The sequence below is a fragment of the Simochromis diagramma genome, unplaced genomic scaffold (assembly GCF_900408965.1).
Source record: "Simochromis diagramma unplaced genomic scaffold, fSimDia1.1 OVJJ01000802.1, whole genome shotgun sequence".
NCBI lineage: Eukaryota > Metazoa > Chordata > Actinopteri > Cichliformes > Cichlidae > Simochromis > Simochromis diagramma.
Genome location: NW_024387492.1, coordinates 572,628 through 592,413, shown reverse-complemented (window position 1 = coordinate 592,413; position 19,786 = coordinate 572,628). Strand labels below are relative to the sequence as shown.

At 42.9% G+C, this 19,786-nt stretch overlaps 1 protein-coding gene across 3 annotated transcripts; it reads left to right on the top strand.

The window, feature by feature from the left end:
• Positions 1-9,171: 9,171 nt before the first annotated feature.
• Positions 9,172-19,772, top strand: stmn4 (stathmin-like 4). Of its 3 annotated transcripts, XM_040017587.1 has the most exons (7): positions 9,241-9,301; positions 13,290-13,341; positions 15,278-15,351; positions 15,573-15,668; positions 17,265-17,470; positions 18,095-18,286; positions 19,628-19,772. In XM_040017587.1, the coding sequence occupies exons 3-7, from the start codon at positions 15,339-15,341 to the stop codon at positions 19,685-19,687; spliced, it is 567 nt and encodes a 188-aa protein (XP_039873521.1). In that variant the 5' UTR covers positions 9,241-9,301; positions 13,290-13,341; positions 15,278-15,338; the 3' UTR covers positions 19,688-19,772. The 3 variants fall into 3 exon arrangements, with proteins under 3 accessions (XP_039873518.1, XP_039873521.1, XP_039873520.1); XM_040017584.1 differs by lacking the exon at positions 13,290-13,341 and having other exon boundaries at positions 9,172-9,301; XM_040017586.1 differs by lacking the exons at positions 9,241-9,301; positions 13,290-13,341 and having other exon boundaries at positions 15,096-15,351.
• The last annotated feature ends 14 nt before the right edge of the window (positions 19,773-19,786 follow it).

Genomic DNA, 19,786 nt, shown 5'->3' with positions numbered 1-19,786 from the left:
GGTTTTTTCAGTGCACTCTCTGAACACTTAGATTCATCTGTTCTATGGGAAGCAGGGAAAGCTGTGATGAGAGGTAAAATAATTTCTTTCTCATCACATAAAAAGAAAGAAGAAAACAAAAACATTCAGAAATTAGAAAAAAAAACATCAAATCACTAGAAGAAGCCTACGCGTCCCACCAAGATCAGGAAACATTGAACAAAATACGCAAAACAAAACTAGAATTAAATGAGATAATTGATTAAAAAAAAACAAAATTCTTAGTACAAAGACTACGCTTACAAAATTATGAACATGGTAATAAATCTGGTCAATTTCTAGCAAACCAGCTAAAAATAAAGAAAGAAAAAACAACTATATGTGCTGTTCAAGATTCATCTGGGAACACAATATATGAACCGATACAAATAAACAACATTTTCAGGGATTTCTATAAAACGTTGTATTCATCACAAATAAACCCATCTAAAAAAGAAATTGATCAGTTTTTGGACAACATAACTCTTCCAAAATTATTAGACACTCAAGCAATGGCACTGGATTCACCACTGACACCAGGTGAACTCCAGGAAGCCCTGATAAGTATGCCCAATAATAAGGCTCCAGGTCCAGACGGCTTTCCTGCAGAATTCTACAAAGAATTCTGGTCGATTCTAGCACCAGTTTCTACAGACGTTGTTGAATAAGAAGGCAGACTTCCATCAAATATGAATTCTGCAAACATTAATCTCCTGCTAAAACCAGGCAAAGACCCTGTATATCCCTCAAGCTATCGTCCAATAGCCCTTATAAATGTAGACCTTAAAATAATCTGCAAAGCTCTCTCAAAGAGACTGGAGAAAATAAGAGTCTATCAAAATAAGATTACTTAATTTGATAGACTACTCATACAGTAAAAACATTGAAACTACAATATTTTGTTTAGATGCAGAAAAAGCATTTGACAGAGTTAACTGGAAATTTCTATTTGCAACTTTACACAAATTTGGTTTTGGATCCTCTTTCATCAACTGGTTAAAAATATTATATAACTCCCCAACAGCTTGTGTCAGAACAAATGACCAAACATCCTTCAGCTTCTGTCTCCTGAGGGGCACCAGGCAGGGATGCCCACTCTCCCCTTCACTGTTTGCAATTTTTATTGAACCACTAGCAGCAGCATTTAGACAGAATTCAGTAATTAAGGGCATAAAATGCAAGAACGTGGAACATAAAATCAGCCTTTATGCGGATGATGTGTTACTCTTTCTCCAAAACTCACAAACCAATATCTCTGGGGTGATTGAATTGATAAACTCTTTTGCAAGAATATCAGATTATTCAATTAACTGGTCAAAATCTACAGTCTTCCCGATTAATTGCTCCTTCGTCACCGCGACGCGACAAAGGCTGTCCCAATTCGAAGGCTGCTCGAAATGCGGCCCTCAAATGCGTCCTTAAGTTCCCTGAATTTTAAGGACGTGGCGGTGTAGACTTCGTGGCCCAACATATCCCAGAATGCATAGCGCGGCGGTGGGTGTGGATAATTTTGCCGAAAAAAACGGCGGATGAGGGGCGCCCGAAGAGTAAACTTTAAGTAAGTACTGAATATTTTGTCACTCATTTATGTGCAAATGTTTAATAACGAAGAACATTAAAACATGCCTGTTGGCCACATGTCGGCAAAGTCATGTGACATTAGTGACGTTTGTACTAACTTGGTTTTAAAGCCTTTACTTTAAAATATACGCCGTTCAATAGCTGAGCTTAATCTCACAGAGAATGATCAAAGCTCATGTAGAAACAAACAAACAAATGAACAAAAGATTTTCTCCTTCATCTCTGTCAAACAAAGCTGTATGACACGTTTCCAGCTGTTAGTATCATGGTTGCTAGGCAACCTGGGCAGCGCAACGGAGGCTAGACCGTCCCATTTCACAAGCCTCGCACTTCCGGCCTTAGCGGTCTTTGAGTACGTGCCGCCCTTGAGGATCGTTGAGGCTGCGTACTTTAAGGCTGCAGACCCTGAATTGGGACACAGCCGTTGAGGAGCTAATTTAGCCATTTAAATCAGCTGTGTTGGTTCGAGGACACGTCTAAAACCTGCAGGGACACCAGCCCTCGTGGACTGAGATTGCCCACCCCTGCTCTAGCAGATCATTACATGAAGGAACCTTTTAAAACAAGCGCGCTCATGCTCACAGGTGTACACACGGGTGCTCACACACACAAACTACACCCTTTTTGGCTCCTACCTTAAAGCACACTGTGCGCTGTCGATCTTACGTGCTGCACAATAATGTCAGTGCGCCCCAGGGCAGCTGTGGCTACAATGTAGCTGCCATCGCCAGTGCGTGAATGTGTGTGTGAATGGGTGAATGGCTGAATGTAGTGTGAAGCGCTTTGGGGTCCTTAAGGACTAGAAAAGCGCTATACAAATGCAGGCCATTTTAATATTTAGTATTTACTGTTATATTCCCATAGAGCATCGTAATGATGTTGTTTATTATATTGCTCTTTTTTTTCTGCTTGTTTTCTCTTTTTTCTTTCTCAACAGGTGATCCAGGTGATTGATAGATGTATTTTTTGTCTGCTTATTTTGTTGGTTTTTGTTTTTTTGCCCTTTATCACCGTTACTCTTCCCCGCTGTTTTTCTTTCCCTCTTTCTTTCTCCCTTTTCTTTTCCCCAGTCAAGTCTGTCCCGTATTTAGCAGATTAAAATAAAATAAACAATAAAAGGCGAATCAAATAGACCAATACAGCAAGGCTGGGTTGGTTGATTTGGTAAAGTAAATCCGTTTGGCATCTTTCTTTGCCTTTAGACAATAATTCTGATGGCAAAAGAGCCAAACGGGACAGGCAAAAAATAAAAATAAAAAAATAAAAAAATAAAGAGAGTACACCAGTAAAACCAGAATATCTATCAACATTAGAAAAGATACCTGGAACTGCTCACTCTGGGCCTGAAGGGAAGCACTCGGAGGGATTCTGGTAAATGAGAGGAAACAAAGGAAAACAACAAGAGGTGACCGTGTAACACAGACAGCTGTTCACCATCTCATGTATCATCTCTGGGAGCCAAAGAGCGAGGCTTTAGTTTAAGAGGTTCACTGGGACAAGTTCAAACTCAGGTTAAAACATCCTGTGCCTCGTCAGGAAACATGACCACGGTTGTCCAGAAGATGGCGCCCACACAGGGAAAATGAAAGTGGCTTTACCCCAGGCTGCAGCTGCTGCTGCTGCTGAGCACTTCTCCCACTGACACACTGCTGCTTCCATGTGGTTTGCGTCACACAGTCTTCGTGCTTTAACAAGCAACTTTATTGATGTCCATGTTATTGTACTGAAGTTGTTTGCAAATGTTTTATGCCCATTAAGGGACGCAAGCATCCTGGATCAGTCCGCATGCTCAGGAAATACGAAAAGATCCAGGAAGACAGGAAAGCACACAGGAAACAAATGATCTGCCTCACAGGCACATTTGGTTTCCCTGATAGAAAAAAACAGTCAAACTTGGATATGAGATGGACTGTTTTGTGTTTTTTTTATGAAGACCTGATGAAGGTGATGATGGGTCGAAACTGCATGTTTAGTCTGTTGACTTTTAAGCATCCAAAATAACAATTAATTTTGAACCTTTTCCTCATTTTTTCCATTTTTCTGGATTTTTCTGATCGTTAGCAAATTCATTTTATTTAGGCTCTGATCATAAACCAACAATATAACTGAAACAGTGTCATCAACTAAAAGACAAAACACTTGGAATCTTTTTATTTGTAGGACGTTTATAGAAAAACACTTGTATGGCACAAGATTAGGTCAACTCAGATCCTAACCTGACCTTCTGATGACCTCAGCAGGTCAGCAGAAGCTGTCCAGATTTAGAGTTGGGTTTCATTTCAGCCACAGTCCAAAAAAAGTCCCATATGGTGATTTTGGAATGAACCTTTTACCATTTGGATTTCCTAAGTAGGAAAAAGTCTCTAAAAATGGGCCGGCGTTACCCAGGTGCTGAGCTTGGATGCTTCGGTAGATAAAATACAGCAGGAAACCTTCTGCTTGCTACTGCACTGGCATCTTAAAATGGCTAACACAGTTTGTCAGATTAGCATTTGTGACAAACTAAAACCTTCAGTTGAAATTTTTAGCAAATGATGATTTTAGTTGTGTAACGATCTCTGCCTCCATAGGCGTACATGAGCGCGCTGATGCACAGTTCCAATGAAATGCAACATATTTAAGACATCACACAGCTCCACGAGGCTCCTGCAGCCGCTGCTGGTCACTAAAACCAACACGTTTCCAAGGTGTTTTCAACCTGTGCACAAAAATAGCGCATGAGCAAATACTCACTCTCTGGTAGTCATTCACCTCTTTCTCGCTGCATTTTTCAGTTCTCTGTTTCCATGGTAACAGCCGGTTGCAGACAGGCTGTCTTTGACAAACATGCACAAGCATGAAGCCTGCACGACACGTCAGGACAACTTTGCTGGTATTAGCAGCGCTGCGACACAGTGGAAAGGATGTGGTCATGTTACCGATTCTGTTTTACAGCTTCTGTTAGCATAGCGTTAATGCAGGCTAAATTTAGTTTGAGCCGAGGTGAACGGCGCTTTAACTTTTCTGTAGTTCAGAGAAAAAGGGATTACTCTTCACTTGGTGTGGGAGTGGCTTTCCCTCGTCCAGATCAATGCTTTTAAAAGCCCTTCAGCTTCAATCTCATCACAGCACAGTTTGTTACAGCTAATCTGATTGTCCTACAACTGACACCTGCACCACCCACTAGAGTTCCTCAGTCTCTCGTAGACACACACACACATGCACACATGGACACACACACACATACACACACATGGACACACATGCACATGCACACACACACACACATAGACACACAAACACACACATACACATACGGACACATACACATGCACACGGACACATACACATGCATACGGACACATACACACACATGGACACACACACACACACACATGGACACACACACACACATACACATACGGACACGCACACACACACACACACGGACACGCACACACACATGGACATGCACGCACACACACATGGACACACAAACACACACATACACATACGGACATGCACACACACATGGACACACACACACACACACACACACACATGGACACACACACACACACACACACATACGGACACGCACACACACACACACACACATGGACACACACACACACACACACACACACACACACACACACATGGACACACACACACACATACACACACAGACACGCACACACACACACACACACATGGACACACACACACACATACACACACAGACACGCACACACACATGGACATGCACGCACACACACATGCACACACACACACACACACACACATGGACACACAAACACACACATACACACACGGACACATACACATGCATACGGACACATACACACACATGGACACACACACACACATGGACACACACACACACACACACACACACACATGGACACACACACACACACACATGGACACACACACACACACACACACACATGGACACGCACACACACATGGACATGCACGCACACACATGGACACACACACACACACACACACACATGGACACACACACACACATGGACACACACACACACACACACATGGACACACACACACACACACATGGACACACACACACACACACACACACACACACACACACACACACACACACACACATGGACACGCACACACACATGGACACACACATGGACATGCACGCACACACACACGCACACACACATGGACACACAAACACACACATACACACACGGACACATACACATGCATACGGACACATACACACACATGGACACACACGCACACACACATGGACACACACACACACACACATGGACACACACACACACATGGACACACACACACACACATTCACGTTTAGCTGAATGAGTAAGGCCAGTAGTTTTATGGGATGATCTCATCGGGAGGATGATGTCAGACTCTCGTGCTGCCGCTGAGCTGCTGTAATTGTTTATATTTTACAGGCTACGAGGGTCTGCAGACCTGCAGAGTGCAGACATAGTGGGGAAGAGTGTGCGCATTCACTGCAGGCCCTTAAGTGGTTATCAGGATATGAGTTTGCTTTAAGATGAGTACCGCCTTCTCTGCATACTTGTTTTGCTTTTGAGCATCAAAATCGTCTAAAAACATATGTGACTGACTGTGAAGAAGACTATAACCAGGTCACCACCACCTGAAGGTAGAGATGGGTTTTTAGTTTTTTATTGGAGGAAAGATTCAGTTTGTCCGTTTCTCCGGCTCGTCCCAGCGTACAGAGGCTGTTCTGTAAAACCTCTGATCCCTCCTGCTGTTTCCCCAGGAGCATTTTTCTTGCTCCTCTCCCAACTTCTCCCGTGGGTGTTCCCTGTCGGCGCCCCTCTTTTTTTGGCACTTCTTGTTTTTCCCCTGCTCGGGCCCTCCCTCTTATCTTTGTTCCCCCAGAATCACTGAAATAATCTGTTTGATGTTCGGGGGCGTCTCCTCCACCACTCCTTATTCCTCTGTGTCTCTTTTCTCTCCCCTCCCCTGATGAGCTCATTTCCAGGATGTGTGTGATGTCCAGTGTCACACGTTGGTTTACAGTCAGCACGGTGAGGGGAGAAGAGGAGACAACGACAGCGGGACACGCCCTAATGTGACCTCATGCATATCGCTCTCTCTCCTGCTGCGCCGTGAGCTCTTTCATGTGCTGGTGGACGCCGTGGTGACATCATGTTGCTTGTGTGAGCTGCATCAGCAGAGGGTTTTCTCAGTATTCACTGTCCTGTCCTTAAGCCCTGTTCTTTTACATTTTATTTTGCTACTGTCAAGCCTTCCTTATTACTCTGACAGCTATTTAAAACAGCTGTGTTGTTATTGACATCGTCCGAATCAGCTATAATTTCAATTCAATTCAATTTTATTTATATAGCGCCAAATCACAACAACAGTCGCCTCAAGGCTCTATAACAAAAGCATTGCTAACAGGCGTTCAGATCCACTACAGGAAGAAGTTTGAGTGGGAGCTTTAGTAGGAGTGGTGTTCCCCCGGGGAAAAACGCAGATGAGCTCCAAGCTTTTCCAAACACACGATCATGCCAGCTTTGCAGCAGAGCTACTGTGAGACCAAGTGCAATAACACTCTGCAAACAGCGTTTAACATCACGTTGGGATTCGCAGGCCTTTCCAGAGCGACTCTGGTGTCACATTAGGCCAGTGATAACACAACGGTCACTGTGGCAGTCTGTGGCTGCCGGGATCCAACAACAGAGCTTTGTATTAAAATATTCTAACGAAGCATCAAGCATATTGCATCTTTGACATGATATTAATGAAAGGATGGTGTAGGTACATGAATGCAACAAATGGGTCATTTTAGCTGGTTTGTAGGTGGTTGCTAGGCAACATGATGTTGTCACAAGAGTTCACGTATAAATTGTGAATATAAATTACTGATTCTGTTTGTTATGAAAATCATACTATGCTTTTATAAGGTGTTAAATTGAAGAAATGCTACAAAAAGTGATGACTGGAAGCTAGCTGCCATTTGTAGGTGTGGCCACAGAGAGTAGTGTACACACCGCTTAAGGGTCATATCATATTCAAGGCTTCTGGTTGGTTCGGTCACACAGTGAAGATCAAATGATGATAGTCTCAATGTGAAAGGCATGTGAGTATGTAAAAGAAGAGGAGAGCTTCTGAAGGGGAATGGATGGAGGCACAAAAAGGTGTTAAAAGTTGCATAATCACGTGGCACTGTCTGCTACAGTAACCCAGTGTATATAAAGTGCAGTCAAAAGTACGATTTTAGGTGGTTGGTTGGCAACGTAACAACGTCATGTGATCTGATATGGATAAAAAACATTAGGAGTCTGAGATCACAATCACACATTACAGTGCGACTGTCGGTGTTTTCTCATATGCAACATTTGTAAAAACTTTATCTTTTAACCAAACATAATACAGAAAAAAACATTACAGTTAAGTGGAAATGATGTCATCACATACAGTAGTGTGGCTATCAGATCACCAAGCTAACGCTAAGCTAACGAAGCCACCCTGTCCTTTTTACTTTTCAGTATATCAATAAAAAGACGTGCCTGCAAACGTCACGCCCAAAACCTTTAACCTTCCTTAAACATGAAAGAAAAATGTGTAATTTAATGTTACTTTGCATTAAGTGGTTCAGCCTGAGACTGCAGATACAGATCACTATACTGAGGTTCAAAGATAGAAGCAGCGATCACAGAGCGGCTGCATTACAGTAAAACATGCGTAAAGTACAGTAGCTGTAAACATCCACTGTAAAAATTTAATACGTTTTGAAAAACGTGAAAAACTGTAAATATACTGTCACGTACTTTTATTTGTGAATACAGTGGAGCTGAATGGCGATGCTTGTAAGGACTAACATTTACAGTCGGCTACAATACAACCTTAAACTGCAACACAGGATTTTTTTCTTTGCCCAGAATGTGCTGTTAATCTCTACAGGAATAAAATGCTGTGGATATTACACTAGGAGCACTGCTAGAAGGCCTTAATGCCAAATAGGAAGAGCACAGGTGTATGATTAAAAGCTTATATGCAGTAGGTACATATCGTTTGTAGATTACAGCAGTGAAACATTGGAAAATAACAGCATTTACGAGGCTTTCCCCCAGTCTCCTCTTTAGAAGAACTGGTATTTGTGGTTGTAATAATACTTGTCATAACAAATATGTGTGATACACGGCATGTGCTCGAGATTTTCTTCTCGCTCCTGTATTTACAGTTAGGATCTAAATAATTTAGAGTTCTACGTGCTTCCTATCTGGGCCTGATGCTGAGACAAAGCTCCCCCAGTTTCTCACACTACTTCCCTGAACTCTCTCTCATGCACAGTATACACACACACACACACACACACACACACACACACACACACACACACACACACACACACACACACACACACACACTCCTGCACCATACATTAAAACACTGATTCCACCACCCACCCTGCAGTACAACACAAAGAGCTGACGTCCCTCCCCACCATCCTTCCTGTCTGCTCCCATTGGCTGAAAGGATCAGATGCTGGCAGCGTCTCAGACCAATGAGGCGTCTCCATGGTGATGTCATGGAGGCAGCATCGATGCTGTTGCTGATGCTGTTGCCTGGCGCCTGCATCCTTGCAGCCAGACGGGGTAACCGTAGTCACCGGTTCACCATCAGCAGCGGAGAAGACGCCGTACAGAGGGGGGTAAGTCTGCAGCGCCAGACACACGGCTGCACACATCTGTGTTGCACTGTGTGCCACTTTGGGTTCTTCAGGTTAACTTTCATGGCATGAATGAGCAGTACCTGCATGTGCGTGTATTCAAGCGTGTCCGTGGGGTGGAACAGGGTGAGGGTGAGGAAGGCAGAGTGATGATGCAGCGGCAAAGGTTCCTGCTGATAGGCGACAGAAAGGGAGAGAACCGAGTGTATCGTCAAAGTGTAGAGCGTGAGACATCATTTATTATTGATTCTCCATATGTCCAAATGCAGCTTTGTGTCTGATTTAAGGAAGGTGAGGCAGACAGAGAGACCGGGGAGAAAATGGAGGGTGTTTTGATGTGTTTGTGCACAAGGCAGAGTCATACAGGCGAGGGTCTGAATTTAAAATGTGCTCAGAACCGTCAGAAGTTCAGATTTGTCTGGTTGATCAGGTTTAGGTCTGCAGTTTCTTTGCTGTAGCAGTAATCTCCCAGTGAATTGATTAATATACATGCATAGCAGCTTTCTAGGAGCAGAAAAACATAACAGTACAACAATCTGTCGAGTCTAAGGAGCTTGGAAAGAAAAGCGTCTGGACTTCTTTAAGTTGCTTGAAGACGTTTCACCTCTCGTCCGAGAAGCTTCTTCAGTTCTAGTCTCAAATGGTGGAAAATGGAGATCCCAGATCTAAGCCCTATTGTCCCTCTTGGGGGACACTCCCACAGGGCTACGATGACCTGGATGACTGAGAACCTTCACAGACAACAATCTGTAAAGACAAAACCAATGTCAGAGGAATGTTTTGTCTCCGAGAGTCTGATCAATCCTGGTGTTTGCTATGAACAATGCTAAGTGATGACACAAGTACAGAGTTATTATTATTAATATTATAATATTAGAAACAAGAAATACAATTACAAGTAGTACATGAAATTCTGCTCCCATGGAAACAAAAAAACGTTCTTCTTGAGCTCAGTGCTGTGAAAAATGGAAATGAGACGACTGCTGTTAGAAAAGCAAATATCAGCTCAAGTACAAATCACAGCTGAAAGAATATGTGTGTTTGTGTTGACGGAGACGTGTGCAGACCATGCCGATCAGTTTCAGAGAACGTTTTGAAATAGGACGATAATAAGATAAGAAGGTTTTATACAGATTTAATCGACTCTCAGAAATGATCTCCTAAACAACAAATTCAGTGAGATGAGAAGGATTTAGAGGAGAAAGTGGTTATATATGACCTATGCAGCTAAACTACAAAATAAATATGAATTAGTGATGCTGAGAAAGAATATGAAATAAAAATGTACGTGGCACATTTATACAGAGGTTAGTAAACACACTTTAGCTACAAGCCATGCATTCATACTGTGCTGTGCTTCACTCTATAGACATAAAGCACTGTATATTAAATTTAGAATAACCAATTCATTTATTTAAATTTTATCAAATCAGTGTTCGTTACTCTAAGTCTGATCAGAAAAGTGCCCTAATATTACTTTTACCACGAGGAAGAAAACCTCTTCAGACCTGAGGAAACACACAGTCGGATACAATCTTTCTTTTTTTACTGGAAAGCCAATCAATAAGTAACTGAATGTCATTTTAATGTTAAAGTGCTGAAAAATATTAAATATTCTAAAATATGACGAATCATTCATGCTGACAATGCTAGCTTAGCTTAGCACAATTTCCGGAAACAAAAGGAAACATCTAGCGTGGCTCTGCTCAGTGCTAATTCCCACTTAGCTGTATTGTTATTGAAGCAGCCAATAAAACCAAGAATTTATGAATGAGTTTCATACTTGTCAGTTTTTTGAGTCAGTCGACTCTCAGGTCTCCTTGCTAAGCTACCTGGCTGTTAGCTCCATCTTTAGCGTAAAACATGAATAGCATCAGTTCTTTTACCTGACTCTCTGCAAGCGGTCAAGGCAAAGATTTGTGCATGTGACAATGGTCTCAATGGAGGATCAAATGAGACTGATCCAGAATCATTTGGATCGGTCATGAGGGCAAAATTAATATTCAGTGACTAGTGATAAAAGGTTGCTGGAGGTTGATGGCTGCCGCTGGGAAAATGAGCCAAAGCTCCGGTCACATGGGCCTAGAGACCTCTCAGTGAGCCCCGCTTTTCCCTTGCGACCCAAACATCCCTGGGAAAATATGTGTATTCCTTGACTGGTTGGCAAAAACGTACATGTGATTGCTTTGGTCACTAGCATGCTGCCACACAGGTGGTGGTTTTGAATAATCTCTGAGTTATAGTGAAACCGTGAACAGTGTGACACAAACTGCAAACGTGGACCATTTTCCTTGAAAGTAAGTAAGTGCACCTCATTCTTTCGTTTTACTACCGCTCAGCTAATAGTTAGCAAGTGTTTACGGCCAAACTACATTCACACTGCTAACAAACAAAGCAACCACCAGGACAAGAAGAAGGTGCAGAACCTTCAATAGATTTCAACCAGCCAGAGCAGCGACTTACAGGAAACACTGCCGACTACTTGGGGGATATACATTTTCTGATAGCAATCGGTGCTCGCTGTTGTTGTTTGGGGGCTTGTTTGCTTTTTTTCTTTGTTTAAGACTCTACCAATTAAGGAGCACAGATTCAAATTCAGTGAATATCATACAGTCGGATAATGAAAAACCTCAACAGCCTATAAGGTAGCTGTCAGCAAAATTTCCCACCAACACCACCCCAAATGTTTCCACCCTCTGTCTCTCTCCCAAACTCGAAGTGACACACTCTTACTCCTGCAGGAAGCAGTGCATTGATCTGCAACCTGGGTGGCTTCATAATATGAGAAGCAGCCGTGTGTGTCCTGTGTGCGTGTGCATTACAACAGTGCAGCAAAGCAGTTCGTTTACTGCTTGATTAGTGTGTGTGTGTGCTGTGCAAAATCATGTGTTTGTCCTTGTCTGTCCCTCAGGGAACCGTGTCAGGGTGGCCAGGTGAGCCTGAGCTCACTGCAGTATAATGAGCTATCTGTCTTCCTCGGTAATGCAGGTTGTCTCATTAGGACACTTGTGTCTCTGTGTGGAGACGGACGTTCAGGCTCGCTGACAGGCTCATTTGTAGACGGACAGACAGACACTTTTTGGGAAATATGCTCATTTGCTTCTGTCTGAGTAAACGTTCAACAGGCAACTGGCATAGCTTGAAACACATCCAGCACCTTTAATTGTTAGTGCATCCAGATAAAAAGCCAAAAGACAATAAAATAATTTTTAGGTAGTTTCAGCTGTTTACAAACATGTTAAAGCTTTGAGTTTAGCATTTGTGTTATCTCGGTTTTGCTGATGTGATCACATTTGGAGGAAAAGGTGGAGCTCGGGGAGTTATCAGCTAGCACTAGTGCTGGCAGTGTTTAGCATCATTTAATATCAATTCACCATCATATTAAATGGGATTCTAATTTATAGCAAACTGGTTGAAGACTGAGTGGAAACCACTGGTCACTAGAAAAAAATCAGTATTCCCCAACTGGTTGCATCTGGTTGAACTAATTTCCTGGCAGTCACTGTTAAAAATGGCTAAATCCTAGTCACACATCACTGGTGTGAGTGGTTGCAGGAAGTTGCTAAATTGCCAACAGGTATACAGGTTTGCTTGTATTAAATTTGGTTGTTTTGGATTCTTTACGGCCAAAAAAGACACGGCTCAAAAGTGGTCCTTTTACTTTAAAAATGATCTTTATTTTACATATCCGGGATATGGAGACCTGAACACACAACCCCAGGTCTGAAGCACAAACGGAAGCCTAGATATTTATAATAATAATAATAATAATTTATATAGTTGCTCTTTACGTCACACCACACTTTAAGTTTCGATCAAAGACTCTGCTTAGTTTCACTTTCTGGCTGCACTCCCAGCTTGCATGGGGAATGGCAACTTGTCTACAAGCCTCGGCGACTACTCACTAAGTGGTTTCCAGTCAGCATCACACTTGGTCAAGCTTCACTACATGCGGCTGGTTTGTTTGCAGGTGACCGTGGCGACTGCCAGTAATCTCCAGCAACCACTCAGCAACCAGTCAGGTAATACATACTCATTTGTCACTGACCAGTCTCTAAGCCCGTGACTGAGGCCTTAATGGACTAACAGAGTGGGACCGGACATCATTAATGTGACACATGCCAGTCGTTTGTTCCTAATGTCAGAAACGACACAAGCAGGCACTCTTTACATGAGAAATTGAGAAGAACTAACAGGACTGATGAATGCTGACTGTAATGGGGCCGCGTGTGGGGTAGACATCGTTCCAAGTACATCTGACTTTCAGTCTGAAGACAGAGCACCTTTAAATTTAGACTTCACTTGTTATTTGCTTTTCTTTTATTATGTAAGGTTGAGAAAAGGTCCTGATTTGGGCTACAATGTATCCCACAAAGCTCCATCCTCTAGGTTTTCAAGATGGTGAGTTCAACTAAATCTAAAGGGAACAACATCATACACAGAGATCAAATATAAAAGATGGGTGTAGCCACGGTGACGTTGTCCACTGGCTGGTGGGAGCTCCGTCACTTACCTTTAAAACACAGTGGGAAAGGTCTGAAGATAGCAAATGTCTCAATTAGGCCTGTATCAAGGACCCCAGCTGTTACATGACGTTCAAATGTTGCTTTATTGTTTTCGACCTCACAGTGAGCTGGGTGTGTGTCCTCATGCCAGTGATACTGGTTCCCAGGATTTAAGCAAACGTAATTAGTGTGTGCAGTGGACCGAGGAAGGGTCAGTAAGCTGTGCAGAGCACTCCCAGAATCTAAAAGGATGAGATTATCCAATTAGCACACAAAATGTTTTAGAGCACCGATGAGGCAGATAAGTGTGTCTGTTCGGATTATCGATCAGGCTCATTGAAACAGTTCAGAGTTAAAGAAATGATAGAAGTTTTGATAGAGACACATTTATAACAGCTCAGTGTTGACGAGACCATCTGAGGAGGAGACGACGGCAGGTGGTTCTACTCTGCTGCCTTTGTGCCTCGGTGCAATCTGCTTTTTTGCAGTTGCCAAATTCATTGAAAAATACACAGAATTATTGTTGAATTATGAATTATTTAATTTGTTAGGCAAAGGCGGTGTTTTAAAGGTCTGTAGAAGGTTTGCAGGAGCTTCTCTGCCACGCCTCGAAAAATATGTTTGACTTGCAGCTTCTTCAGCTGGATGTTCGACTTTCTGCACAGATGGTTGTTTTCACATTTATCTGATAGATGGAAAATGGTCTGCATTTGTATAGCGCTTTACACTACATTCAGTCATTCGCGATGGCAGCTACATTGTAGCCACAGCTGCCCTGGGGCGCACTGACAGAGGCGAGGCTGCCGGACACTGGCGCCACCGGGCCCTCTGACCACCACCAGTAGGCAAACACGGGGTTAGTATCTTGCCCAATGATATTTGACATGCAGCCAGGAGGCAGCCTGGGATCGAACCACCGACCTTCTGATTTGTGGCTGACCTGCTCTGCCACCTGAGCTACAGCCACCCCGGGAAAGTTACTCAACACACACAAACAAAAGAAACAGTTTAGTAGCCTGAGATGAACTAGAACAGCAGAGCTTCATTCTGCTGTTTGATGAACATTTTACTTTATTTTTTTCCATTTTTAATGGTGAAACAACAACATTTAAAGTGCAGGAACACCCGACTGACTCTGACTTTTTTCTACATGTCAGGTAACTGTTGTTGAGAAGGTCAGAGATCTTTACCCAGAATAGTTTTTGTCTGAAGAGCTCTGATCTGATAATATGAGCTTTAATTTAAAGTTTATTCTCAGGTGGGATTTTTGCATTACGCTCCGCCTTTATCTTTTTATTCTGACTCTGCTAGAACAGCTTTGCATGAGTCCAATAATCATGCCTTGGCTGCTCTACACTTTTGGCTCACGCTGTTGTCTCCTCAGCTTCTTCCTTCTCAGATTGTGCCCTCGATGCTCCTGCATTCAGTCCTCTCTGTCTCTGTCCCTGCACAGCTCTCTGACAGAGTGAGGAGGATCTTCAGCGTCCCTGGAGAGTTACATTTGCAGTGAGACCATGACTCTGGCAGGTAAATGCAGTCGCAGCACAAACCCGTTCACCTCACACGCCCTGCTCCTCTGCTTTAAACGCCATACTGCGACCGATCTGTTCAAATATGAACATGCAGTATTTGTGTCGTGCAGCGTGTCGTTATTATGTCCGCTGGTATGACATAACGAGCATGACTTACGTCGTCAGTCCTCGACTGCGTGCTCATGATTCAGCTTGATCTTCTGTGTGTGTCCTCAGCCTATAAAGAGAAGGTCAAAGAGCTCCCCCTGGTGTCTCTGTTCTGCTCATGCCTGAACCCACGCACTGCAGAAAATCCGACCTACAAGGCAGAAGGTAAAAAATCTCCTTTACACGAGCACTGGTGTTTATTAGGGGTACAGTCGCTTATAAAAGACCGACAGCAGTCTCTGTGGCTGAAGTTTGATGCTCCTCAAACTTCAGCTCCTCTCTTCCTGTCTGTCTAAAACCAGGAACTTCTTCAGCAACTACAGACAAACACAAGAACATCTCATCCACAGATGTCTTATTAGATCTGCAGTAAACCCAGGCCCACAGTCAGTGCTGACGCACGCTGATCCTTTTGTCCTAATTCTGGGTCTTTCTAAATAATCACCTTTGGAGCTAAAAGTGAGCAAGAAGCAGTTTTGTTTCCCTCTATCTAAATTTGAATCTTTTTAAAGTTATGACAGATCAGGAGTGACTGCAAACTGCAACTAAATTCTGAACCTATAGCTTATATTTCGGTCTTGGCGTCATTTCTACAGAGTGAAACACTTTCTGTGTTCTTCCTCCAGATCTCTGACTAAAGTAAAACATTCGATCTCAAAGTAAACCAGACTCTCCAAATCATTGACATTTTGCATTTCAGCCTAAGTTTATGCTCCAGCATCACTCCAGCTGTCAGACGAGGTGTCCGAGTGGTCAAGGTGACGGACTGCTCATCCACTGTGCTCTGCACGCGTGGGTTTGAATCCCAGCTCTTTGTACGTGTGCATAGTGACAAGAAAATGTGTTTGCTGCTATTTAAGTGTTAGATCTTGGATACTTCTTGGTACATCACAAGGCACCTTTATAATCTCTTTATTGATTTTAAATGTGTTTGGTGCAGCTGACCACGTCATACTTTTACAAACGTGAAAGTTTGAGTTTTGAGCACAGTCAGTGATCATTCAGCATCCAGGCCTCTTTCCTCCTTATTATAAAGTTCCCCGAGGCTCCGTCCCAGGAATATTTGATTTATGTTTATAGCAGCATCTCATTGTGTAATCATAAAGACACATTCCTCTATTTATTTATGGCACCAACTCTAAACATCTAGCTATGATTTAACTGCCTTCCAAACCATTAAAGATCTGTGAAAAGACCGAACTGATTTTAAATGCAAAAAAATTACTGATTAACCCCCTAATATGTATGAAACTGTATAAATACTCAGACATTTAGCTTGATTCGATTTTAAAGCACACGTTGACATTTCTTATTAAATAAAGTGAGTTCAGTCGGTCTGTTTACAGGGATCTCATTATAGACGACTGGTCTCTCTAACCTCGAGATACAGCACATTAGTCCAGCTTCAGTTGAATCATGGAGATGAACAAAACGCTGGCTTGCCTGCTGTGAGGAAGGGTTTGTGTTTGTTTATTTAAATATATATAGATAGATAGATAGATATCTCTCTCTCTCTCTATATATATATATATATATATATATATATATATATATATATTTAAAAGAAGCAAAAACAACCCTGCTGCTATCGTTCAGCCATCCTCCAGTACACAGAATAGACTCAAGATCTTTTTGTTCTTGTACTTTTCCCTGAACATGTTTCCATGTTTTAAAATATAACATGATGGCGATGTTAAAGATAAACAAAGATGAGGTCATGGATTCAGCTCTGACAGTAAATGCTGCTATCCACCAACACAGATGCAGTGGACTTGGCCTGGTGCGTCATCAAAGACGTAGAAGTTATCGAGCTGAACAAACGCGCATCGGGCCAGGCCTTCGAGGTCATCCTCAAGCCCCCGTCTTTTGACGGCTTGCCTGAACTCAATGCCTCCATGCCGCAGCGCCGCGACCCATCCCTGGAGGAGATCCAGAAGAAGTTAGAGGCGGCTGAAGAGAGGCGAAAGGTGAGGGAGCGGGCGCGTCATCTGAACCGCCAGAAAACATCCGCTGTTTGTGGCTCGTTCAGCCATTGTTAAACATCTGTTAGCACTCTTTGTGTGATTTATCGGAGAGACGGAAATAGGCTTAAAATGAATGAAGGGGAAGTGGGAGGGAGTATTGGAGTGAACAGAAAGAAAGAAGGAACTGAGCTGGGGGAGATGAAAAGAGGCAGATGAAAGAGCAGGGACAATCCTGTGAGGACACAAAGACAATGATTCATATTCATCCATCAGAGAGGATGATGGAGCGAGGGCAAGAGACAAACAGGGGAAAGGTGAGGAGACTGAAAAGATTGTTAGAGATGGAAGAGCGCTGTCTGGAAACAAGGCAATTCCAATTTCTTTGGATTTACTGGCTCACAGTGATCTAATGTATTAGTTATGAGGTTGGGCCCACCTGAGGACAAAGATTACAGGTGCTGACAACCGCACACATTTCAGTTTGTGTCTGCACCCTTCAACTAGAACATGTTTGACAGTTGAACTTTGTTGAAATAGGTGAAAACTGCAAACACCCTGCTTATCACCTGCAGTCTGAGTATTGTGTAGAGGATGAGCAGCTGCCTTCACTTCTCCATCTTCCTCCAGTGCCAGGAGGCGGAGCTGCTGAAGCACCTGGCGGAGAAGAGAGAGCATGAGCGCGAGGTGATCCAGAAAGCTTTTGAGGAGAACAACAACTTCATCAAGAACGCCAAGGAGAAGCTGGAGCAGAAGATGGAGGCCAACAAGGAGAACAGGGAGGCTCTGCTGGCAGCCATGCTGGAGAGGCTGCAGGAGAAGGTAACGTGGCCGCGATTACGCCCGAGCCTCCCGGCCGTTAGAGGAGAGGTCTGCAAACTGATCTCAAACAATCATTGCATTGCTTTGTGTGGTTTCTCACACAGCAGACAGCCACAGAAGACCAGGGTTCATCTCCCACGTGGGACCATTATTTTTGTTTGGGGGGGGTTAGGTAAAAATCCAGTGCTGATAATGCTGAGCAAGGTTTTTGTGGTGCTGATGTGTCATTGTAACATATGACATGTAGTAGTTCGACAGCATTGTCACAAATGTCATATTAATGTTACTTTTACAACACCAGGCCAACCATATGTTTTATATATGCACATGTATTTGTGCTTTAACTATGGAGGCAATCTGGCCCATCTTTGACTTTAGTAAAATAAAGCAGTATAAAAATGTCGTTTATGTGTCTTTGTTCAAACAGAACACGTTTAACTTTGGAGAGACAAACTTTGCTGCTTCTCTTTTCATCCAGTCTTCATGATATCCTGGGATAACGTAGAAACTCCTTTTTATTTTGCTTTTGCAGACAGGAATCAGCTCCCTGCACACCTGTCAATCAGAAATAGCCACGCCTTTAACCTTAAGCCTGATCTGTATCCAGATGGATGAGCCTGACCCACCGTAGAGTTAATATGGCAGGGACCGTTTTTGTACTGGGCTGTAAACCTGCTGTTTGGTGCAGCGTAGTTGGACAGTTAAACGTGGGAGTCTGTGGGGAGGTTTGCTACATTATTGCAAACTGTCTTTTAAATTTGACTTTTGAATGTTTTTCTTCTTTTTCTCTTGCTAAAAAGGATTTATGCAAGCTTTGAAGTTAGAGGGCAGCAGTTTTATATTTTCTCACAGCCAGCTAATAGCTTCGGATGAAGTTACACTGATATTTGTCCATGTGTATCACAAACTGTGAAAACGACTCTTTACTGTCTCGTGTGTTATTTCTGAACCCAAACTTGTTGCCAGGCAACTTGTAGCGACACTAATGAAACGTTGCTGGTTTTAGTCCAACACAGAGTGAACATCAACAAGTTCATGTTTTTACTGTTTCAGCTACAAAGTTACAGACATGAGAGACATATTGAGCAAAATGTCAAACACACACTGAGAGCTAAACACGAGGTTTTTGAGTGTAAATGAAGCGAAGCTTCAGCTGAACTTCTCTTCTGGTTTGGCACTGCTCACAAACCTGATCAACAAACATGAATATTAGTGCAATGAAATAAAGTTTTTTCAGTTCTTCCCCACTCACTCTCATTCAAACCTTTATGCCGGCGTCTCCTTCATTAATGAAAATATCTTCCTAAATGATAATGGCACTCATGTTTCTGTGTCTGGCAGGACAAACATGCAGAGGAAGTGAGGAAGAACAAGGAGATGAAGGAGGAGGCCTGCCGGTAGACGAATGGCACGAGGGAACCGAAAGAGCGAGGAAAAAAAATAAAAAGGGGGAAAACAGTGCATTAAAAGAAGAACTCAACAGCAACTAGGGCAGATTTT

Excerpts from the sequence above, each read along its gene's own strand:
- stmn4 (XM_040017584.1), top strand. Across the intron at positions 15,669-17,264 it reads TCCGACCTACAAGGCAGAAG|ATGCAGTGGACTTGGCCTGG; the intron begins GTAAAAAATCTC and ends CCACCAACACAG. Across the intron at positions 18,287-19,627 it reads TGGAGAGGCTGCAGGAGAAG|GACAAACATGCAGAGGAAGT; the intron begins GTAACGTGGCCG and ends TGTGTCTGGCAG.